Consider the following 25,697-nt stretch of genomic DNA (forward strand, 5'->3'; position numbering starts at 1 on the left):
CAGGACCTGCGGATCTGTGGAGAGAGGAGCCCACAGAGCAGGTTTTCTGGCAGGACTTGTGACCCCGTGGGGGACCCACGCTGGAGCAGTGTGCTCCTGAGGGACTGCACACTGTGGAAAGGACCCACGCTGGAGCAGTTCGTGAAGAACTGCAGCCCGTGGGAATGGCCCACGTTGGAGAAAGTTCATGGAGGACTGTCTCCCGTGGGTGGGACCCCGCGCTGGAGCAGGGGAAGAGTGTGATGAGCCCTTGCCCTGAGGAGGTGAAGCGGCAGAAAATAACATGTGATGACCGTAAACCCCATCCCTGTCCCCCTTGTGATGCTGGGGGGGGCTTGGTGGAGAAATCCGGGAGTGAAGTTGTGCCTGGGAAGAAGGGAGGGGTGGAGGGAAGGTGTTCTGAGATTTCGTTTTATTTCTCATTTACCTTACTCTGGTTGATTTGTAATAAATTGAGCTAATTTTCCCTAAGCTGAGTCTGTTTTGCCCGTGACGGTAATTAGTGAATGATCTCTCCTGTCCTTATCTTGACCCGCAAGCTTTTTGTTATATTTTTCTCTCCCCTGTCCAGCTGAGGATGGGGGAGTGATAGAACGGCTTTGGTGGGCACCTGGCGTCCAGCCAGGGTCAACCCATCACAAGAAGAATAGAGAGGAAGGACAAGAAACCGACAGTTATAGACACCGTTACACAGGCCTAAAAGGGAAAGGCAGAACTGATTATTCCTATAAGAAACTGGCAACGTCTCTTCCTGATAGCTGCCATGTTTTTGACGCATCTTTCCTGTTACATTAAGCTTGGCACTCCCAACACAGCAATCAGTTAGGTATGTTCGTTTTGTATAGGCACTTCATTAGCAACAACCTAGACAGACTAAATACCTTGCCAATAGTAACAACCAGGTTTACCATTTAGCAGCTCACACAGGGTGCCAACAGCTTTAACATTTTGCTTCAGCTGTTGCAGATTACCACATCTGTATTTTTTAAAACTTACAGGGACTATGCTTCCATCTAACCACAGTGGGTCAACTGCACCGACTACTGGAATCAGACCCAAGGCTGACAATACAGCTGTGAAAATGTTCTGAAGTGAGCAAAAGCAAGAGGTATCTGTAATTGTATGGGGGTTTGTGTGTTTTTGGGTTTTTTTGGGGGTGGGGGGAGTGGGTGCTGGTGTTTGTTTTTTGAGAGGCTAACTGGGGAAATGTAAAAAGATTTCTTCTTCACACATAAATCAATACTATGATTCAAGACTCCTAAATTGATATGGGATTACAGCAAGAAACAGTGGCAGTTTTAACTAACTGCACTATTAATATGAAGCTTGAACCCATACGTTATTCCCTTGATACAGACCTATTCCTCTGAACTCTCCTTGCCAATGTCAGTCCTGTCATCATCATTGCACTAATACATCACAGTAGTTGTAACACCTACCTTTCTTTGCTCATTTTCAATCATTCAGCAAAAAAGAGCAGCAGAAGTGGCACACATGGACAGCCAGCTATAAAGTTCACTTCTCTTGTCTTTCCTCTTTTTCATTGCTGAACATATGGCAAAAATCACTAGTGATAGACGACCACTGAGGAAATATTTACTCAGCAGTTGATGCCATTGAATTTCTCCCACCCTCTCAATTTCAAAGGGAATTCCTGCAATCACCTCTGGTCTCATACATTCATTTCAGCCTCTGATGCCTCTTTCTTGATTTTCATCATAGTAGAGTAGCTAATGTATTTGTGCTAGGAACTGCTTCCTTTAAAGCAGCCATCAGTTCCAGGATAGGACTAACAGACTAGCGAGATGCTATTGCTAACCACTATTCATTTTATTTCATGTAAAAAATCCCCAGCGTCATTACTTTCACTACATGCAGATGTTCTCCTATCTCCCCAACTTCAAACTAGAGATCAACAAAACAATTTCACATCAGAATTAAATTATCACTGTTTCTCACACCACCTGGGAACACCCCAACCCACCCACAATCCCTCTGGAAGCCAGATGCATCAAGTGAAGTTAATTTCAAGGAAAAGATCTGTCTTAGTACAACCTGGATTCAGCTACTAGCCAAATATACACATACTAATTTAGGGAAATGTTTTGCTTAAAGTATTAAAAACTGGTTTCTGCTCTCAATACCCTTACCAGTAAATGCATAGGTCAGCTTTACCACTGTATCTAAGGCTAAGGGTACATTTGAAGACAGGAAATAAACATATTTATCACTTGGATACAGTAACAGAAACTTAAAAAAATTTCAGCAAGAAAGAATCAGGAAGAACGGAATGACTTAGATGTGCAGCAGCAGTCAATTCATATGGAAAACGAAACCTATTAGATACAATTGATAAGAACAGAATACTGAAAAAGTAAAAATTGGACATTTAGATAATAACATAATCAGAAAATAATGAGTTTAAAAATACTGAAATGAAGTATTTGAAAAGAAAAGCTTCTTGTTGGTTTATTTTCAGTGTTTTACTGATAGCAGCATTTAAACTCGCAACATAGCATCACAACATTCATAAAAATTACCACTTAAATTCACTGGCATAAAAACCAAAAAGGATGAGAAAGTAGAAACTTTTCACGTTCTGAGAGATTCTCACTTTGTATGAAATTCCAATTGTTTCTATAAAAGCCTGAACTAGTTCAGAGGAAAGAAGAAAATAGTTATTGTTTTTCTTTAGCCCTAAATATTCCAAAATGATCATCTATTGTTCTCAGCCTGCAAAGCTGGAAAAAGTACTCCCCGGCCCTTGTCTTCACTCACTTCTTTTCCATGTTCAAGTGTTTAAATTTATTTAATATCTGTTTGAACAGAAGCCCATCCTTATGTTTACTATCTTTTTCCTTCACTTTACCTTTTCTACTTTTGCCATATCCTTTCTGTTGTGGATGGCCCACATCATTGCACATTATTTAAGAAGTGAATGCACTGCTGATATATACAGTGGCATAGCAGTATTTTCTGTTTTGTCATTTAATATTTCTCAGCATTGTTTTTTTTAATAGTTCTGCTAACCAATAATATATTCATGCAAATGTTCACTGTAATTCCAAGATTGTTGTCATGCTAATATAGGTAGAACAGAACCCATCATTGTGTACATACATTTAAGATTGTTTCTCCTGACATACATTAATACGTACTCATACTGAATTTCATCTGCTATTTTATCCAAAAGTTAGAGTTATGAGATACTTGTGGAGCTAGATATGTTATCTTTCATTTAAATATCCTGAATAAGTCATAAATGTAATTCAGAAATTTAGAGAAATTTAGTCTCATTTACAGAAAATATTAAATTTGCCATTTTTAACCAGATACATTACCTCAGCATAAAACAATAATTGTTCCATAGCACCGGGACATAGACATATGCATTTATAATGCAAAAAATATTTACAGTTTAAGAATACTCAATGGTTCTTCAAAAGGAGGAAGAGAAAAGTACATGGGTGGTGACTGGCATGGAGAAGATAGCTGTGCCCTAGGAAGGCATAGATAACTGTTGTTGAGACACTAAATTCCTTTAGCTTTTATGCCCTTGCTTTTCATGCCCTGCTTTGGAAAACCATCTGACTTCAAAGATATCAAGACTTAGGTAGAATTCAAACACCAGCAACAAAACCAACACAATGTCCTAAACTGAACCTGTTGATGAATTTTAGCCCTGCATTCAGATCTGAGTGTACCTCAAACAAAAATAAACAGCTGAAAGCACTGGTACTGACTTTTAGTATTTTACAACCTTCTGTCAGTTATGAATACATGATTTGCAGCCTAAGCCTCAATCCCAGCTAATACTTGCACATCACAGTAAGAGTAGTTGTTCTGATATATTTTAAGAGTGTGTAAATTTCAGCCAAAGAGAAAAATGTAATAGGAAAAGTGCTAATTAAAGACAGAAAGAATAGGCTTGTTTCGGGGGCGGAGGGGGGGGGGAAGTAGTTTAAGGGTGACAGCAATTTGGGCAGCTTAGTAAGCAAGATTAAGGAATACTACTGAATTAGAATGAGGTGAATTAGGTTTATTGCTACTTCAAATGAATCAGAGGAAATGTTTTAGAGGAAGTACCGAAGCATTTGTTGCCACACGTATAGAACATGTTGGTTTTGGGTTTTTTTTTACATAAAATTCTGAATTCTGTCTGTCTTTAGGTCCCCGTCATCACCCCATCCCCTTTCCTTTTCTATTGAGCAGAAGAAGAATAAGACAAAATAGCAATTTTATTAAACAATGAGACTATGAAATGAGCCACAGCAATTGGGCATTTTTATTCTTGGGGAGAGATGTGTTAGAAACCATTTTCAACACAGCAAGTAAAAAAAAAAGCTTCTGAAAGAGAGAGAGAGAAAGAAAATCAGAAGAGGGAAAAAATGCAAATTTATTGCCATTTCTCAGGCTCATGAAATAATACACCAAAATGAAAAGAGAGCTGTTCTTCCCCTTGAATGTAGTCCTATTGTTTTGCTTAAATCTGGCCCTCAATGCTTTCTACTCTCAGGAGAGACCTTCTCACAGGAACCACACCATGTTGTCAACAGTTACATTAATCTCTCTGACAGTTTTTAGGAAAGGAGTTTGAACTCAGATACTAATCTTGGAAAAAAAAAATACATGCAAAAAACATCTAGTGGTTAAGGTTGTTGGCACACATTCAGCTTCACTGTACTTAGTTTCTGGCATATCATAAAGGGTACCAACCCTGCTCTTTGCCAAACAGGCAAGAGAGTACAAATAGCAGGTTTCATCTTCCACTGACACCTAATGTTTCTGCAGAAAAGACTGGGTGAAAGTGTGTCTGGAGAATAATATTCCTGATGGATCACAGAGAAATGTTAGGATGTAGGGAGTCCTTTTTCCTCTATTAAAAACTCTCAAGCCATATAATGGCTTTCTCTCACTACAAATCTCAATTTGCAGTTAAGGAAATACTGGGATAATTGGGAGACTGCCTAATGCTAGTTGTAAATAGCGACTTTCACGAAATTTTTCCAGCTGTCTGTTCAAAACTGTGAGCATTTTTACATTCTATAAGAAGACAGAGTCAAATGGTTCACCTTTAATAAAGATGTGAAGGCAGTGAATACATCTAACCTGAACATAGTAAGCGTATGGTAAACTACACCGTAAAGTGAGAACAAATAGAGCAGATGGCTAAGTGTCTATCCAGGGATATGCTTATCCATTCCAAATGTCAAGTCTCTTCAAGCTTAGTTTCTGTACATGTTATGGTAACAAGTATTCTGTAAGGAGTGCTCTCTTCTGGTCAGACACAGGAGAAGGTAATTCCTCAACAATGTATTAAATGTCATAAACATCGATTATGTAGAATGACAGATTCTGTCTCTATAAGAACTGCCATATCAAATCTAAGAACAAGGTCATACATTTATTCTGATAATCAGAAATGTACATGATATTTTAGATGGAGGAAAAACCTGCATCTTCCTTCTTCAGTAACACAACCGAACATCGAGCAACAGAGAAAACTGAGACAAATCCTTTTCATGTTCAAAAATCCATTATTTTTGTTGTTGCTTCAACATGCAACACTGCACACATGAGCAACAATGAAGTTAGTCAGACCTTGTAAACTTTCATCAGAAAAAATGGCTTTACTAAAATGGGAGATAGGGCTGTCCTCACATTTTGCTCACGGCTCCCAGCTCACATTGTAAGAAAGTTACAACACCAAAATCTCACAAATTCAAGAAAATTAAGAAATGGGAGAGGTAAATTTACACTTTTTTAATGGTCACCCATACTACTATATACTCTGTCTGTATGCAGCTGTTTGGAGAAACAGGTATCAGATTTCTGTATGGAAAATCGGGAAAACTGGTATTAGAAAGAGACCCAGGTAAATACTCTTAACGCTTAATGTGTACGAAAGCTTGTCTTGATCAGCTTCCTCTAAGTAAATCGGGAATTACTGTCTTGCAAAGTCCATCAGATCCATATGTGAAACGATAAGAGATGAAAAGGACTAATATTCCTAAGAACAGGACCTCATCTGAGCAGATGCTGCAGGGCTTGACTTCATTCCTTCTTGTTTGTCACGTTATTTTTCCTACCTTGTCATGTTTACTTTCTGGCTATCTGTTAGCAAGTCTTTACACCCTTCCTCACAATAAAGTTGTACTTTATGACTTCAATACAGAAAAGGGAAGAAACCTTCCTTTTTAGCTAGAAGCTCATTTTTATGTGCACTACTGTCTTGCTGAAATGGAAATCCAACAGTGTAATTTTTACATGAAAACATGATTTCATGATATTGCTATTTCATATTATGCACTGATTTTTGGTACTGTGCAGTATTCCTCCACTGTCTAATGAACTACCATTTCTTTCCAGTACTGTTTCTGTGATGTTAGATGATAAAAATTAAGGTATTAAGACCGCGAAAATGCCTAAGTCTTTTTTCCATTAGAAAGCATTATGAATAAAGAATACCTGAGTATTGTCCATAACTACTATACTGGCACAGATATAACAAAATATGAAGTGAGGCTGTCTATTCATCATCCATAGTCTATGTTATAAAAGTAGATTTATCCAGGAATGCTTAATTATGAATTTTTAATTCCCCCCAAAAAGGCTAAAATTCAAATTACACCCCACCCCCAGAGAAACTTCCCCTCACTATAAGTCAGAAAAAGCCTAGCTAAAAGGTCATCATTTTTGGAACTTCTCTGTAGTGGTTTAATCCTAGCTGGCAATTAAGTAGCATGCAGCCACTTGCTCACTCCTCCCCAGTGGATGAGGGGGAGAATGGGGGGGGGGGGAGGAAGTAAAACTTGTAGGTTAAGATAAAGACAGTTTTATAGGACAGAAAAGGAAGGGAAAACAAAAACCAACCAAATAAATAAAAATAATAATAATAGAATATGCAAAACAAGTGCTGCATAATACAATTGCTCACCACCCACTGACCGATGCCCGCCAATCCCCGAGCCACAGTGCCCCCCCAGCCAACTCCCCCCCCAGTTTATATACTGGGCATGATGTAATATGATATGGAATACCCTTTTGGCTCGTTTGGGTCAGCTGTCCTGGCTGTGTCCCCTCCCAGTTCCTTGTGCACTCCCAGCCTCTGCTGGCTGGGCAATATGAGAAGCTGAGAAGTCCTTGACTTAGTGTAAGCCCTGCTCAGCAACAACTAAAACATCAGTATGTTACCGACATTATCCTCATCCTGAATCCAAAACACAGCACTATACCAGCTACTAAGAAGAAAATTAACTTTATTCCAGCTGAAACCAGGACATTCTCCCAGACATCCAGGAAAGTCAGGAAAAGCTCTCTTTACAGGGAGAGTTATGACATGATAAGAACAAGGGCTAATTTTTCTCAAAGCATCTGCCAGGGTTAAATATTTGCTTGTGTCTACAGTAACTGCACACACTGTGCTGAAAATCACAACCCTCCATGTAAGTATAGAATACAACATTTGTGGAACACCATATTTTTTGTAACATATTGTAAAAGCTGTTAAAGTTTCTACTATGTATGTATATCCTGTTTTCTAATGCATAGCCAGCTGTCACAGAATCTCTCAGAGAAAGGGTTGGAGGGTCAGTTGATCCCAAAAGTACCTACTGGCTACCATTGTGTTTAGCCCAAATAAAATAGGAGGAATAATTTGCATACATTTATTCCATTTAGGTTTTTTAGGAGATATGACTGTTTAGAGCCTGTATTTGTTCATACCTGCTGCATTTTCATTAGCAAAAGTCCTATGGAATACTGAGAGACAGACAGTACAAAACTGATGCACATCATCTCTGAATTCAGAATCACATCTAGCTTAATTATCAAGAACATGTAACAATGTTAATTTTCATCCTTTATGGTGACTGACAAAAAACCCTTATCCCTTCAAAAAAATGCTAACAAATTTCTTAAAAACTGAATTGCAAAGTGAATTCATATCCTTTCAGTGCTTTAGGCCATGAGTTCTGTCCTAAAGGACAGGAGGATGACCTAGAACTGAATATACCATTTAGTGAAATTGTAGCCATCTGTGTAGGTGTTAATGGCCCAAGGAACACTAACACCTACAAGGCTGGGCAGCACAGAGGATTATCCAGGGACAGGGAGGCCAAAACTTCTCCCTAATGTAATTACTGTCTAAAAAGTACTGGGAGAGGAAGGGAGAGAAAAAGAACATTTTGATCTGAATAATTCCCAAAGATGGATCTGAGCTCAATGAGAAAATACAAGTCTGGTATGTCAGACCGTTCTCTGGAATAAGCCCTGCAGATGCAAGATGGCATTGAAGAACAGATTTCTACCAGGCTGAAATGAAGTAGCTGACAGTTTCATGGGCTTTACCATGTTGAGCTGTGCTATCCAAGGGATAAAGAAAGTACACTCCACTCAGCTGGCAGGCAAGCTGGAATCTGATATGGTAGTAGTCTATATGGAAGAGGAATTAGCCAGGAACTCAGCACTTGAAATTCACTTATCCCAGGAAAACATGTAATACCATTTAACTAGCATAACCAATTTGCTTCAAAGCTGATGATGCCTAGAAAGTTATGAAGGAAATCTTGAACTTTTAAGTTTGGAAAGCTTTTCTTTAAATCTAACCATTTCTTCAAAAGCTTTGTACACACTGTCCAAAAGCAAGTTCATAGATTAATTAGGGAAGCACGATCTCTCTTTACTAACAGCAGAAAGATGACAAACCATTATTTTTATCATGGCATGGTATTACCATCAACAGATCAGATGAAAAAACTTCAGCCACCCTACTCTCAAGAACCAATCATAGCATGTCAAGAGGAAATTCTTCAGTAATTTAAGACCAGATGTCCTGAGCTTCACTTGGGTTTTCAGATTTTTGAATCTTAATATTGACTGGGTGTACATGTTATGATGCCTCATAACAAATAGTTAATGAGAATAGACTGTTTCAGTTGGAAGGGACCCCCAATGATCATCTAGTCCAACTGCCTCACCAATTCAGGGCTGACAGAAAGTTAAAGCATGTTGTTAAGGGCACTGTCCAAAGAATTCTTAAACACTGACAGGCTTGGGGCACCAAGGTTGACATTTAACGATTTAGAAGGTTCATTTGATGAGAAGGTATTTGGCTATCTATCCATTTCATCAAGCTTTGTCTGGATCCAAATAAAAGCATTATTGAACAAAAAATTGCACATTTGTTTAGACTGAAAATTCAGTTCTTTCCATGAGAAGGATATTTTTCCTATTTAATGCTCAATATGATAACAGAATTATATAATCACAAGGAACAAATTACATATACTTGCACATATAATTCATGGATTAGGAATTATACATTAAATTATCTAAACTTGGGTGTGGAAAAAGGAGAGCAAAATTAATAAATTTACTTGGTTTTACAGTTGTTCATTAAAGCATTCAAATATATTTTACACAGCTTCCGGACATATAGTTTGTCTGCAGCAATTAGAGATTGATGGACAGCTGCTGCAATACAGATCCAATAGTACATGACTTCATGCCACAAGATGGTCTGAAAATTCCTCCTAAAAATCTGGCAGATGCTCGAGTGATAGAACAACAAAATATGCATACTACCTTCCAGATGTCAGTTCCAAGTAGCCATTCAAATATCATGAAATTTCAGTAAATGTTACCTTTCTAGGACAAGACAGCATATCAATTCCTTTTCACAATAGCCAAGCTTTAGTTACTTGAAGCAAAAATTTTCTACTCTGGCCTGACAGCTTGTTTTTTTATCTTGCTTATAGACCAGACACTCGTTAACCTCTCAGATCTCTGGAGAGTTGTGGTTTAAGGGAACCCAGGAGGAAAAGACAAATTTGGAAAGCCATTTATCCATCTCACTAGAATTGAGACATTATGGTTTTCATTCTTCCCCCACTCCCCAAAATACCAAATTTCCATCATCAGAGCTCTCTGAATAAACGAACATTTTGTTACTGGCCTCAGGAAGAAAGAAACCACATGCCTGTTAGGGACAGAGAAAGGAGGAGTGGAGTATGTGCTTGGGAGCGTGTTTATTTGACTGGATTGCAGACGGTCAACCAAAGAACACGCAGATCATGTATTTTTAAGCATTTCATAATGTCTTATTATTAATTCCAGCCAAAACCGCCAAGACCAAAATTATCTAAAATTGGTGCTTGTGTGTCCTGACCCCAAAGCCAACAATGGTTGCATTAAAAAAAAAAAAAGTCAAAAAAATCTATGTTCCTCTCAGGTTTAATTTTTTTTTTAATCGATTAGAAGGCTGTGCCCTTTAGAGCCTATGGAGAAGACAGGTCTCCATAACTAACAAATTGAAATGTGGTCCGAGGTAAATTTTACTTCCAGGAAACCAAAACGTTGCAGTCCTTGAGAGAGAGAGGCTATAAGCAGAGGGCTCTTCTAAAGGAAAGAGTTTTTATTGAACCTGTCACTTGTCATTAAACACTCCATATTTTACCTTAGCCTGATATTTTCATTAGAGCATACAGACCTTTTTCATCTGTGAATGAAAGCATTCCCTTCAGCCTTGTGTTGAATATGGGAAAAGACTCTCTAAAATCGAGCCCACCCAAACAGGACAATTAGGTTCACAAAAGCAGGAAAGGCACTATGGAAAATCAAGTAATATTAATACTATGACAACTTACACATTTCAATGTTGAGTATCATATCCCACTTTAACCTTAAATTCTTACATGCATTTAATAATGTCTATTTTTAATCTCAGAAATACTTGCATATAATTGTATAGAAAGCAACAGACACCAGTGCAGAATAAAACACAACATAAGCAAAGTGAAAAAAAGTATATACTACTGTATAGACATCTCTAACTGGAAAACCTGAATGTAAAAAGGTAAAGATAATAAAATTATACACTTTGACATTTTTGTTCCCTATTTTAGCTTCCCTATTAGACCACCAACCTACAACAGAGTAACACTGGAGAAAAACAGAAAAATATCAAACAACTTGGCTTCCTCAAAAGAGACAATTGCTTATTTGTTTCTTGCTCCTAGATGTAAGTTGGTTACTTTGAAATTAAAAAAGAGGGAATATTTAGAGTAAAATTATGTTAACTATGCTATTCATAGTTTTATATCTGTGACCCCTCTACTGCTAAAACACTTTGTAAGTAAAGAATTGGATAGGACATTGCAAGGACAGCTATACATTCTTAAAGAACTCTGATACAAAGCAACACCATTTTTTGCCACATGATTTCTGAGCAAAAGCTGCCTCACTGCTGCCACCAAAGCTGTAGAATCTCTTTGAAGTATCAGAAATTGGTGTTAAATAGTTTTAACATGACTTAAAGTTATCAGTAAACAGAATATCACTGGCTGTCCACTGCTATGTGTAGTTGTACAAACACATTACATAACTTACTGTTTCTTAAAAAAAAGAGAGATAGTATAATAGTTGAGAGAAAACAAATCTCAGGCTTTTTCCAATGCCTTCTGTTTGTGTAAAAGAAAGAAATGTGAAGAGAAAGAATAATTGTGGGGCAAAAAGCCAGAAAAGAAAGCCATACCTTTTAAAATCTGCAAGTGCTACATAAAAACAAAATGATGGTCTTGTGGATTGGTGTCATTCGATAAATACACCATGAACATAACTGCAAGGCAAATGTCAAGTACCACTTACCTTTTCAAACTTAAAGTATAGATTTACTCAAATGCAGATTAGAAATCTAACCAAATATTGCATTAGGTTTAGGAATTTTTAAAGACATTTCACTAATACAAGGAGGATTGTGTTATTTAAACTTAAGCTGCCACATAACGAGAGCCTTGTGGATTGCCATAGCATTACAGCCACAAAACCCATTAGCAGATGTAGAAATCCCACATCCCCGCCTTTTATAAAAGTCTGCAGTTATGAAATCATTTTCATACACTTGGAACTTAACTATTTCAGTGCCCTGCATAGATAGGTCTAGAATTGAGGGGGAAAACCACAAAATGGTGCATCTGAGAGCATTCCACATGGACACATGTTTCTGTGGTTCTTTCAAAAGTTCTTAAAGAGTTGAAACCATCCCCTTGGAATTCAACAAAACAGAGTAAAGAAGTATCTGTTTAAATTAAGGAGGGGATTTATCTTTGCTAGTGAACTATTAGAATTTATCCTGTGTCTTCATTGTAGATGTATTAAGATATGTAGCTGGTAACAAGAAACAGGATTTAACCTAGGATAACAAAGGAAAACACCTAGGAGAAGGCTTGCTCTCTAAAGATTTAAAAAATAATTCAAAAAGACTTCAAGGGTAGATTACTGTTTCCATGTTTTTTTCACTCACCAAAAGGAAAGTTATTTTTGGAAATTAAAGAAAACACAGGCAAATAGCTATTATCTCCTCACTTAGCATCATGGTATCTTTGCTTTATTTCATGGCAATAGTTTAACATTTTTATGACAGCACTTGAAAACTTACCATTTGATAAACCATCTACAGCTAATATCAACATATAGCACACTGAGAAATATTTGACTGGCTTTCATACCCGGTGACTTTCATATGCCTAGGCAGATTTGAGGTAACCAGATAATTCTGTGGGGCAGCAGCATGTTACCATTTCAGAAGTAAAGCAAACTGACTAGTAAGCATACCAAGAATTCATAAGGTAGAGTAGGGTTTCACTGCCAAACAAAGATGAGTAAACACAGAAAACGTGGTCCTCCAGTTACCCCACAATAATTCCAATTTACTATAAGAATACTTACTTGGTTATCTTTCATTTACTGAAGAAAAGGCACCAGTATAAGGTAAAACCAGCTAGAAAAATACACAGAACAGCTAAAGAAAAAGGCTGTTAGAAGAGCAGCGAAGAAAGAAATGCCACACCAAGCTCAATACCGAAATGATAAAATTATTTCAATAATGCACTTCATAGCTGAATTGACAGTTAAAACTATTTTTCACTTTTATGAAAATGGAGTAAGCTAGGAAAGCAACTGAGAGAGGCTGCTTTCTTTGAAGTGCTCTGGGATAGATGTGTCCTTTTAAAAAAATCAGTAACAAAATTCTTAGGTAACAGCTATGAAAATGGATCAGGAGGTACAGCGAAGAGCGAGGTAGCTAAGCATGGCTGATTGGCCAAATTGCTTTAATTCAATTCCCATGTTACCTGAAGCTGTTGGGAGCTGTCATTAAGATTATCCTCTCGTCTCCTGGCCTCCTCCAGCATCTGTGCACTCTTCTTTTTCTCCACTTGCTCTTTGTGCTTCAGATTTGCTACTTTCTTATTTTGATCTTTAACTTGCCTGTAAAAGAGAAGAGCACTCAGAGCACAGTCCAGAGCACACTTCCCATCAGCCCCAGTGCTGGGCAGCTGTACTGAGGAAGAGTGGAACCCTCAAGTACCACCACTTCATTTGCAGAAGGTCACCGACACCAAAATAATTCTCAAGCGTTACCCTCAACTGTTAATTCAGCCAAAAGAACACTTCATTTTGGCCATTACTATTAACCTAAATGTGGAAATTTCTGATGCCCCCCCTTAATTATTATTTAGTATAAACTATAAATCAAAGATGCACTTGCCCTCCTGGGACTATGTGGCAGAAATCTCTTCTCTGTTCCTACACACATGTACATAAAAAACACAGACATCTAATAGCCTGTTTTGATTTGGGTACCACTATATCTAATGTAAGGAAAATAGGATCAAAAGGAAAAACTAATGAAACATGACTTGAATATAGAGGACTACCTATAAGATCTAGGCAATCTGTTTCCAGAAGTAAAACTATGTCTTTTCAACCTCAAGTTCTACTTGTTTAGTAGATATTTTTAGGGATTTCCTATCCTTTCTTTCTACAGAAACAAGACAGAGCAAGTAAGAACAAACTATTTCAGAAAGTGTGCATAACTTCCTTTTCACTTGCATCTATGAATTATTTTTGACGATCCTGGCAACTACTATTGCCTGCAGACAGAGTTTGGCCTTTCTGGGCATTAAGACACAAGGAGTATTGAATCTAATTACAGACCCTTTAATCTCAGCCTCCTGACCACAGAGAACTTAAGTCTAAACTTTTAGTCCAATCAAAACAAAACAGGCTAGCTTTGCTTCCTCAGCCCTTTTCTCCATAATTATATCTGGAGTTTGGATTTTGGAATAAAAGACAGATTCTTTGGTTGCAAGATTTCCCCAAAACATCATGCGAGTAGTAGAGACGGCTCTTTAATTTACTGTTTAGAAAGCAGAATGATATACTAGCTTCATATCTGGTATGTTATCCACACAGAGAGGGAAGAATGTTTCTTCTGTATTTCAGAAATACTTTTAGAACAGATCACAAACAACCCTGCTTTAATATTTTCTTCAGAACTCATAACAAAAGTATGATCAAGAACATATCTCTTTGTGATATATATGTTCAAATTATGTGGCATATAGCTAGTCAGTGCTTTGAGTTCTTCCAAAAAAACATAGGTTCAACACTGAGCTCTGCTTTTTGCAATATAAGCCAACTGGATCTGGGAAAATTGCAAAGACAGCAAATTTTCCTTGGTGCTAAACAAACTTCTACTAGTGTGAAAAAGTGCTGATGGCCTCCAGAGACCAAAGCAAAAAAGGAAAGTCCTTTTCTGATGATGTTAAAAAATTATTGGCATACTTAACTACCTTGTTCAACAGTTACAGCTGATTTGAGTCAGGATGCTTTTTAAACACAACCAGTATAATTGTTACGTTATTCTAACCCAGCACACTGCATACTGGCAATGGGCGCATTGCCCAGTTTGAAAGCAGACTTGTTCAGTGATTAAACGACTTATTGGAAATATTATGTTGGCACCAACTCAGCTTGTACAATACACAGTTCTATCTGTCCAATAAAATAAACACAGAAAGTACAGCTAAGTCAACACAGAAAATGAAAATATGTCAGCCCAACACATTCAATTCCACATGAGAATTCTCATTCAACTTCTAAATTAAAATTAGGGGAATTAATTATTTTTTATAAACTTGCAAACCTAGATTCACCTGTTGGGGAACTGGTCTGTGTTACTGTAATCTAGTTGTTAGATAAGAGACAACAATATTAATAAAGCCACAACCCTCCTCAAAATATGTCTGAAGTAGATAATCTCCCACGTGGTCCAAAACGTTTTCAAAGTATGTATTTCCAAGAAAGGAGTGATTATGAGGATATATACTATTGACATCCACCTTCTCAAGCCTGAACAAAAATTAATGTCTTCCTAATATATTAGGTAGATATTTTGAGACAAACTGAAGCTTTCCTAAAGCAGTTCAAAAGATGGAATGAAATTACCTGTGCTTGTAATACTCTGATCAATCCTCGTAACTGTCATACTATTTGGAAACGTGAATTCATGTGCAGGATACAACTATCACTCTATACCTTTGATGTCAAAAAGCAACAAAAGTTGGGCAATAAACCTTTCAAATGATACAGGCATCTATAGCATTACCTAAAATTTCCTCAACTGTTTAACTATATAAACTGAGAAGGTCACATGAAACTTGAAATCTATAAATCTAAAAGGCTTGTAGTCATTTGATGCATGAAAACACATCTCATCTTATCTCAATGCCCATGGTACCAAATGATAATTCTCATTTTTACAATACTTCACACAGATGATTGTGTAACAGGTTTAGAATATACAAGCCCAGAGCCCTTGAACATTTGTACTGTGAAAGTTCTGTGAAACTGTAAAGAATCCATACTGTGATTCTGTAAAGAATCCTCTTTCTTCTCTGTCAGATAACTTTGTCTTCAAAGCCAAAGTCAGAATTGTGCTTTTGTATACAAAAACAATATCTAAAAAATATTTAAATACACACACACACACACACATTTTTAATATCAACAGACCTCAGAAGCTTGATTAATAGGAATCACCTAATTCACTGCTCAATAGGACAGTTCTGTTGCTATTTTGAACACTGAAACACTACTGATGATTGTTATAGAACAATTTCATCTTCACACCACCACTGAACAATGTGCAGAATTGGACCACATACTGAACTGGAACAATAAAATAAAATACAGAAAGTATGCGTCTTAAGCGAGCACACTGCAACTGGTGGTACATTCTATGAGAAGACAGTCAAGAGGAAAATAAAGATTTGTCCTAATATATGTGCACAAGGAAGCTCATTAGGACTGCAGAAGGAAACAGAGCTCTGGAATTCCCTCAGTTTGAGAGCTTCATTTTGTAAACTTAATGTTCTTTAACTCTTTTTGAATGCAATTACACATATATATAGCACATAACCCTTCAAAGCGACAGTAAAGTTTTAAAGAAATCCTTCATCTGTAAGAGTGTATTTATTAAAACTGAAAAAACTGCACAAGATTAAAGATAGCAAAAAGAAAATGAATGAATTACAATGATGGCAACAGCTAAGAGATTTGTGAGTGTTTTCTAGAAAGCATGAGTGTTAGCATGTACAGCAACTGAGTAAACAGCAATTTGCAATGTGCATGTGGAATTCTCATCATAAAATAAAAAGCACATGAATTTGAGAGATACAGAGCATTAAATATTACTGTAAGTACATATTCCTACTGAAACATCTTTTTAAAATGGGACTAGAGAGAGAAGAAATGCTGGTGATTCTAACAAAAATTGGAGAGCCAGTTCACATTCAATGAGATAATGCTTTAAAGAAGGATATCACTGGAACCAACAGAAACAATAACAAACTAACAAAAGTAAATTTACCTCATCTCAGCAGATGTTTATTCTTAAAAGTCACTCTCAAATCGAATAAAAAAAGAAATGTTCTAGTCACATATAAAAGAAGAAAATTCTAATGAAAATGTTTAATATGTTGAATTACAGTGAAGAATCCCACTCATTTTGGAAATAACAATTTCTTTTGTGTTTTTTTAATAGCAATTTTCAGATAATTACTATTTTTGAGGTATGGCTTCTAAAAAATTTAGTACTCAAAAGTGAAAAATCTTTTCCATTGCTTAGAATTTTTCTCCATTTCACAATATGTCATGCCAAGTGCTGTTACAATAGAATATATCAGCAAAAAGGAAGTAGAATCAAAATCAGGCTTTCAATTTTAAAAAATAAACCCCAAAGTCCTTCAACTAAAGACGGGCCAAGATTTTCAGAATTAATCATTTCACATCCTTTGATTTTGGGTGCCCAATTTAAGCCACATGCCTGCTGAAAAAACCCATAAGATTTCTCAATCTGGACACTGAAAATAACTATTCATTTCTATGACTTTATCCTTTTTTTAATGAAACAAAGCTGCATCACTTAAAAACCCCACACCTTTCAACTTCTCTATGAAATTCTTGAATTCCAGTGGTGAGGTATAGCTGAACCTCATGGGGAAGAAATTAAAATAATCACAATAAGCAATAAAGACTTTCAAATTACAAGATTTCACATTTTAAAATAATTTTAAAACAGGAAGATGAATATAAGCAATAGAAAACCAGTGGACCATCAAGCATTCCTGAAAAGTGGAAAGTCACTTTGTTACCTGTGAGTCCTTTGGAAGAGTTTTCCTCCCTAATAAGATTAATTGCTTTATAGGTCCTATTCTTTATTAAGGCTTTTATGAAATATATAATTTTTTGTACTAATGTGAATATTTTTTGCATTTTAATACTAACCTCATTATCTTTTACTGTAATGCACATCAGCATATATAGCTGTTAATTCTTTCGTCATATGGATTTTCATGCTGCATGTTAATGTAACGTAAGCTATTATCCCCATCTGGTTATCTTTTTTGGCATAATTTCAGATGTTCTTCTTGTAAAATAAAAGGTGATAAAATGTTAACTGAAAATATGCATAAGTTAATTTAAATTGTATAATTACCTTTTAATATATTTTTCCTTCACAGTTACGTGCCTAACACACAACAGTGTTTTTATAATAGTCCAAGTATAAGTATACATGTACAATGCTTTTAAACCACCACAGAAGCTTACCTTCAATATAAAATGCATGCACACGTACTATACTTCACCTCATGAATACACACACTACGAGAAAAATATACAGACCTTGGGTACAGCTATAGAAACAGCCTGTTTTATTCATCTGACTTAGGTACTCAGAAAATATTTCTATGTGTCAGTCAGCCATGTCAGAAAGATTGTTTAGTTCAAGCCTTCATTGACGTAGCATTACCACCACCCACAGGACAGTCCACTGTTGCTGCAGCTACTAATCCTGATGGACAGATGAACTTAATTTGCTTTAAAGCACACTTTGCTGCTCAACATAAGTTCAACTGATGCAATAGTCAACATTATCAAAGAAACCTGCAAAGAAAACTGTATACAATGAAGTAATATATTATTTAGTTTAAAATTGCCAATGTACCTTCTATTATGAAATATTCAATTCTATAATGTATAATACAGAATCATAGAATATCTCAAATTGGAAGGGACCCATCAGGATCTTCAAGTCCAACTCCCTGCTCTTCGCAGAACTACCTAAAACTAAACCATACGACTAACAGCATTGTCCAGATGCTCCTTGAACTCTGGCAGGCTTGGTGCCATGACCACTTCTCTGGGGAGCCTGTTCCAGTGACCAACCACCCTTCTCAGCGAAGAACCTTTTCCTAACGTCCAGCCTGAACCTCCCTTGACGCAGCTTCGCTCCATTTCCTTATGTCCTATCCCCAGTCACCAGAGATCAGCACCTCCTCCTCTGCTGCCCTCCTTGAGGAAGTTGATATCATTGCATAAGACCTCAAAGCACTTCGTAGTCCTAAGAGACACAGAGTACTATATTTATTCACTTGTGGAATGAAACGGAGAAGCCATCTGAAAGACTATAATACTACAGCAATTTAGGTCAGAGCGCAAAACAGGAAGGCAGGAAACAATCAGCTAAGTTGTCCAGACCTTTATTAGCAGTCTTGTTCAATGATTAGGTGGTTGAGAAAAAAAGGAAATTTTTACTGAAAAAAATCAACAACATCAACATAATGGGATGCTAGTGATCCGAGTTGGACTGATTTAAAACTCACAGGAAAGTGTCCAACTTACTACATTACACCCACCATTTCCTTCATCACTTCTTTGTTTTTAAGGTCTGCCCCACCAAATATTTTAGCTGGCCATATCCTTAACCTTAACTTATGAATTTAAAAGATCATAAACATAGTGACATAGTTGTTGGGTTTTGTTTTGTTTTGGTTTTTTGTAGTTTTGGTACACAAAGAAAAACATTTACATTCTGAGAAGTGTAACAGAAGGAAGCCAAGAAGAAACTCTTCCCCAAAATGCTACTTTGTTTTGAAAATAAGAAAAACCCCTGTTCTGAAAGGTTTTGCTTTAGCTTTTAGTTGCTTAAAACTCACTTCACCTTACCAGTGGTTGATCACCAAACCGCAGAGAATAATGGCAGCATTTGGAAAGCCTAATTGCTTAACCTCAAGAAAGAAAGTGATGAAAGGAAGCTAAATAAGTGATGAAGGAAACAGGACTGACCACATCACATAGTCCCATCACCACAGCTGGGTGTCTGATTGACAGTCAAAGGAAAGTTGCCAAAAGTTGAACAAAGTTCCCTATCTTATGCATTGAAAAATTAGGATCAGGGGAGTTACGCACTGCTGAAGATCTACATGGAATATAGTATGGCAGGATTTTTTTTTTTTTGAACAGTAAGCATTATCTGGGCCTCTTCCTTTGCTTTGTTGGGCTGTCCATAGCAATCTCAGCTTCTTAAGTAGCTTGTCACTATTCTTCAACATTATACTAAGGTCAAAAAATGGTGCATTATATTACAAAGTAAAAGAAACAATAATTTCATTACGCTTTTCAAACAGCTTCGTTTAATATCACCGCCTCTGTTGCACACTGCAACCAAACTAAAAGACCAATCAACATACTTTCAATGAGTTGCTATTGTTCAGATGCACAGCTGGCAAATTCTAGCACTGTTACCTCTTCTGCTTGTGAGCCTCTCCTCCCACAATCTCTCATCGCTTTGTTACACTGTTCCTCGCTGTTCTGTGCCATTTATATGACAAGGTAACATATGCCAATGAAAATATTAACAGACCCTGAAAATTTAACTGGTCTGCTGTATGTGAGTTAAGAAGTCCCACAGTGGCTTTAAGAGATGGGCAGGGTGGACTTCATTTCCTGAAGCTAGGAAAATTTGATTTTTGAAAACAAAGTGTGTGTTCAGATCAGCACTGGAGGGGGGCAAGGGACTAAGACTAGAAAGGCTATGGGAAACCAGCTTGCCCTGGATTTTATGAACCGGAGCCTAACAGTGTCTGAATCAAGAGCTCTGGATGTCAAAGACTAGAAGCAGATCTCAACTCCAGACTGGTCATTGTCTTTCCTCAGCATTAAGGATTATCTGCATGATATCAATGCACACTTCCTGATGCAGTCAGCGTATTAGCCAGCACATTTCTCACTCTAGCTAAAACAACATTAAGATTTTCTTCCAGAAACAGATGATGGGAAGATATGAGAAAGGGGAGCACAGGGCATATGAATCTAGAAACTCAACATGATAAATACGTAACCCAAACCCTCCTATCATTTAGAAACACCTCAGAAAGAAACCCCATCTCCTGATCTGTTAGCAATACATGAAGTTTATAGATAACGTATTTCAAGTAGTGAGGTGGCACAAGTCATTAATGCTACATGGCATGTTTCATGAGAGGATATTAGCAAGTCCTAACCAGAAACAGCTATCATCAGCCTGCACTACAGATAACTGCACTAACACACTACCTTTAAACATTAATTCTTTAGGAGTAACTAAAGGCCTTCAGACTCGAGTCCAAGCTTGTCTGATGTGAAATGCGTCAACTGTCAAACACAACCTCCCACATTTGGCCATACAATACGTAATTATAGGTTAATACAATTTTTTGAAGTTTTCCTCTTCTCACATTAATCTCTCTGATTCTGTCTAGCAGAAGACCAAGAAATATAATCAAAACCACACTCACTAAACCTGAATGCTACAGGTGCTTCCCCTGTGAAATATTATTTCTCAGCCATCAGCAGGGAACACACATTTATGGAAACAATTTTCCTCATGATAGAGTGAAATGATGCAGCATCAACAGTCAGTGAATTTATAGAAAGGTACATAATAAATACTTTAACAGAAAGAGAAACCTAACTAAAGATGAGAAGCACATGTCTCAAATGCATGCACTAAGCAATACCAAACTAACTTAGTTCAGGGAAAATACTTACCTTTTCCTTCAATCCCTTGATTGAACAAAACTAGGATAAATTAGGCTACTCTCCAGTCTTGAGGCAGTAGCCCAATTACACACAAACAATGGTGAAGTCAAATGCTGTTGTCTCGGTATTCACAAAAAAAAAGGAATAAAAGAAAAAGGTACCTTAACCAACTGGCTAAAATTGAGGGATTAACAGCAGAAATTAACAGAAGTGTCTTAGTTTTAGTGCAAGTCCATATCAAATTAAGCAAACCAAAGGTTTGCTTTCAGACATGGCCAGATACAACATACTAAAACCAAGACACTCTAAAAACTTCAGGTATACATCTACAGCACCTCACGTTTTCACTAATCTAGAATTCTACTTTTGTAGATATAATCCACTACACCTATTTGCCCCACTCATGTGCAGCCAAAAAAACCCTCATAAAACTAATGTGCAGCTTCCCAACTATTTACATTCTCAGCATCCATTTCCTAGGAAGCAAGTTTTGTGATGAAAGTAATGAATACATTACCATAATTTCATAACTCGTGTCAAATTCAAAATCAGGCTTCAGAGATTAAATATCAAGTTAATTATATGTCAAGTTCTATAATTATTTTTGAAAGCTGACAACAGTTGAACTAGAAAAGAAACCTTTAACCTTAAAACATTGCAACCTTTAGTTTTTATTGAAGCTAAGAGCATTAAAAATACAAACTCAAGGTGAACTCTGAAATAAATCTGCAAGATAATGATATGGGTGTTCCTTTGTTAAGAAAAATACTAATGCTTTAAGGACCTTAATAAAAGCATTCAGTAGTTCTGAAGTTTGTTCTGTTGTATTTTTTCTTCTGCTTTTGTTAATTGAGCAAACAGATGCAAAGCCAAAAATGACATTTATAAAATGGCTGATTAGGCCTCAATGTGGGTTCCTTCTCCCTGCAACACGCTGGGTTAGTTGAATTTGGCCCTAACAGTGTGGGAGGAAGTCCCAAAGGTGCTGTTCTTTTTACCTTTAACTCCAGTGCACAAGCCAACCGCCCTGTGAACAGATCACACGCAGCCAGTAACTCTCTGCTCAGGAGACCTTCACCATTTGGCTGAAAAAAGTATTTTCTAAACAGCAATAAAATCTTCCTTATGAATGGCATTTTATTGAGGTTTCGAGAGGGTATTTTTGTGATCTAAGATCACACATGTCTCTTAACTGCAGTCCCACTAGCCAGAAAAGAAAACAAATCACAATACAGCAGTTGTTTTCTTTCATACGGGTATGCCATCTTTTCATTCCTCTCAGAATAATGCCTGATACAATCAATAATTAAAAGAAAAATCGAATGTAAAAACCAGCCACTGAAACAAAACCAAAAATTAAATATAATGTAAGGAGAAGAAAATGTTAAAAGCAAAGCATTTAAGAACTATGCTGGAGTAGCTTATGTTTGGCTTGCAGCATATACCAAACTATCAAGAGAGAAAAGTCCTCTTCTAAAAATTTGTAGAAATTTGGGATAACAGTTGAATATTATCCTGTCATTTTGAAATAGTGTATATTAAAGAATCAAGGTACGTCTTACACTTTCAAGCTGACAACTACTGAAAATCCAGTCTTCAGCAAAAGATATTAAACTGATCAGTTGCTAAGGACACAAAAGGAAGCACAGTGAATGTACCAACTCAGTGGAAGAAAATTTCTGATATAAAAGAAAAACATCCATGAGAACATTCAGAGTCTTGCTCTAAGAAAAGGATGTGAGGACAGTGATGCTAGCAGGACCGTTCTGAAAAAAACGTAAACCGGTCCATTTCAGGGCTAAAAGCCTGATGATTTTATGTCACTGAAGCGTCCAAATAAAAATCTTATATTACTCAGCTTATCTCCTTAAAAACAAAACTGTTTTCAAGAAGAATCTTTCAAACAGATTCTCTCTATAGACGTGAATGGAAAAGTGTTTACCCTGTTAGCTATAAAGAAGCTGTACCAAATCTGATCCGAAGTTGGCCATTCCCAGAGACTATACCAGGAAAAGTATGCAAAAGGATGGGGTTGATTGAAAAGCAATGCTATCACGCTTATCAAACTGTACCTTGCTACAGCGTCTTCATTATCACGAGACTCTGAGATGAGAAGTATACAGTTCTATTTTGGTATCCACTGGGTGAGACCAATTTCTGGTAATGAATGCAAACCACAATGTCTCTCAGAATGGCATGTTTGGCATATTTCTTTTGGGTGCTTAGCAAACAGATTTATTAAGAGGTATCTCCTCTTATGAAATACATTCTGTAGCACTGGCTTTGACAGCTCACATCAGGTTAATAAGAAGAGTGCCTACTGAGATGATTTGTTACAGACTTTTGGCTGCCCGGAAAATGGGGGACAGCAGCATTATTTGTAATAAATATACCACATACAGGGCTGACCAGCCTATCTAAATAGTGCAGATGGCTTAGTTCCTCCTTCTCTGGTACAGCTGTAATATTGTCTTCTCAGTCTGTCAGCTGTAGGATTCCAAAATACAGATAGGAATACTTTGCAAGTTGAGCAAATGCCACTGGCTTTCTGGAGAACTCAGTGAGTGTTGCAAGCAACATTTATGAGTATCTCTTCATCGGAGGTTTCTGTAATAGCCTTGGTAATGTGCATGGACAAGGTTACTGGCTTACGCATTTGAGGAGGGTTTTCTACCATTTCACAGTAAGTGGATCTGCAACAGAACTTGTAAGTATGCCCATTAGTGTTTTGAAGAAATACATTATTTTTTAATATATTCTGAACAAGTACAGAAAAAAAAAAAATCTGATGACAAGATGCCCTACGTTTCAGACATCTGAAATATACTCTTACTGATACCCTCAGTGATCACAAGGTTTGTTAATTAAATTATCTCTATTTAGCAAGCAATGCCAAAAGAAAAGACACCTTATGTTGATTAATGACATATCAACCCTTTAAAATATGTTGACATGTCAACTGAAAAAGTGTTTGCTCTTATATCCGCTATATATATTGCAAGAAGGAGTTAGTAACAACAACAACAAAAGATCTAGTTCTAAGCTGTGACATACTCCTAACATATTCTGCTGGTATTATCTACGTAAAGTGAAAAATTACACACTGAAAAGTGAAGTGAATGTGTATATCCATCTAGTAGTTGGTTTCAAGTTAGCAACATTAATGCTGTTATTTATTTGGTATGATTATGTGAGGAATTCAGGCGTATCCAGCAAAACCAAGAATCCTACTAGCTAAAAATTCAAAAATTAAACAGAACATACTTTTTTTTTTTTTTTAAATATTGCAGACTAAAGGAACTAAGTGAGCATATAATGCAGGTTATTGCAGAGCAAGGCAGGCCTAGAGAAAGAAACAAACAACACTGAACACAATATTGGTAAAAGAGAAAATGTATGACAGGAGGTGACCCCGAAAGAATGTATTTTCAAAGATACCACATCCCCACTGAAGCCTGCACAGGTAAGATTTTTTACCCTTGCACATACTTGCAGGGTAAAGTTGCATTATGTCACCTCTCTTTTAGTTTCCAGCATGTGGGACTTCCATCAAGCATGGCATGATCAACTCAAGACATTAAAAATGCAAGGGGAAGTTTGCAGACAACCTGAGTTTTGCTGGCATTCAGAACGGAAACAATCCGGTCAGTGCTATTAGTGCCAGTGGGACTGATAAAGCTAAAAGTTGGACTGATGCTGAAAGCTAAGGAAGACAACATAGACTTTTCAGAGCTACCATCTGGTAAGCTACAGTAAATCCATGGCTTTGAGAAGTCACAAGTTTACATGCTAGGAGGAGCAACACAGGGGAGTAGGAACTAGTAGGAAAGCAGCCTCAATTTTCTGTTGGATTGGCACCTTCTGCGATCTTTTGTCAAGGCTGGCACTGAGCACACCAGCCTGGCAACTGCCAGTTGTTGGCAGTTGTAATTTCTAGGATCAAATGAGGCTCTTCTGGTCTATCTATAGAGAGCATTTTGCAACTCAAATTTCTATTTCTTTCTCACTCTTGTTTTTTAAAAAAGAAGATAGGTTACTTGTAATGATCAAGTTCATTCGAGAACGCTTGAAAGAATGCTGGAACTGTATCACTCCAACCTCACTGTCACTCCAAAACTACCCTCATGCTTGGTCCCAATTTCTATCAAATCTGTTCAATATTGTAAACAGATACATAATAACTTTCCATGTAAAACCACTTTACTTTGAACTGAGTATGCTGAGTCACTAAAGGGATAGGTGGCACTTTTCCCCTTAGAGCTTAGTCAGTCATGAGCAGAAAGTGACAACTGGAAATATTTTATTCTCCAAGGAAGTGAAAAACCATTTCTTTTAATTAAGAAGAATGGCCTATCTGCTGGACAAGACAGAAATGAAGTTTCTGAGAGCATGATTAAATCTATCTGAATTACCTGGGGTACTTCAAGAAGATGACTGGCTAGAAAAGCTGACATACTCCAGCATGAAAGGGGCCTTCTATTGTTTGCAAATGA

General features: G+C 37.0%; 1 protein-coding gene across 1 annotated transcript in view; it reads right to left on the reverse strand.

The window, feature by feature from the left end:
- Positions 1 to 25,697, reverse strand: part of ERC1 (ELKS/RAB6-interacting/CAST family member 1) — a 294,179-nt gene that overhangs the window by 124,126 nt on the left and 144,356 nt on the right. The window contains exon 13 of the mRNA XM_010566193.1: positions 13,131 to 13,266. Coding sequence (XP_010564495.1) covers positions 13,131 to 13,266 — 136 coding nt within the window. The remainder of the gene's footprint in view (positions 1 to 13,130; positions 13,267 to 25,697) is intronic.

Source organism: Haliaeetus leucocephalus, unplaced genomic scaffold, assembly GCF_000737465.1.
Source record: "Haliaeetus leucocephalus isolate CR32 unplaced genomic scaffold, Haliaeetus_leucocephalus-4.0 Scaffold206, whole genome shotgun sequence".
Lineage (NCBI taxonomy): Eukaryota > Metazoa > Chordata > Aves > Accipitriformes > Accipitridae > Haliaeetus > Haliaeetus leucocephalus.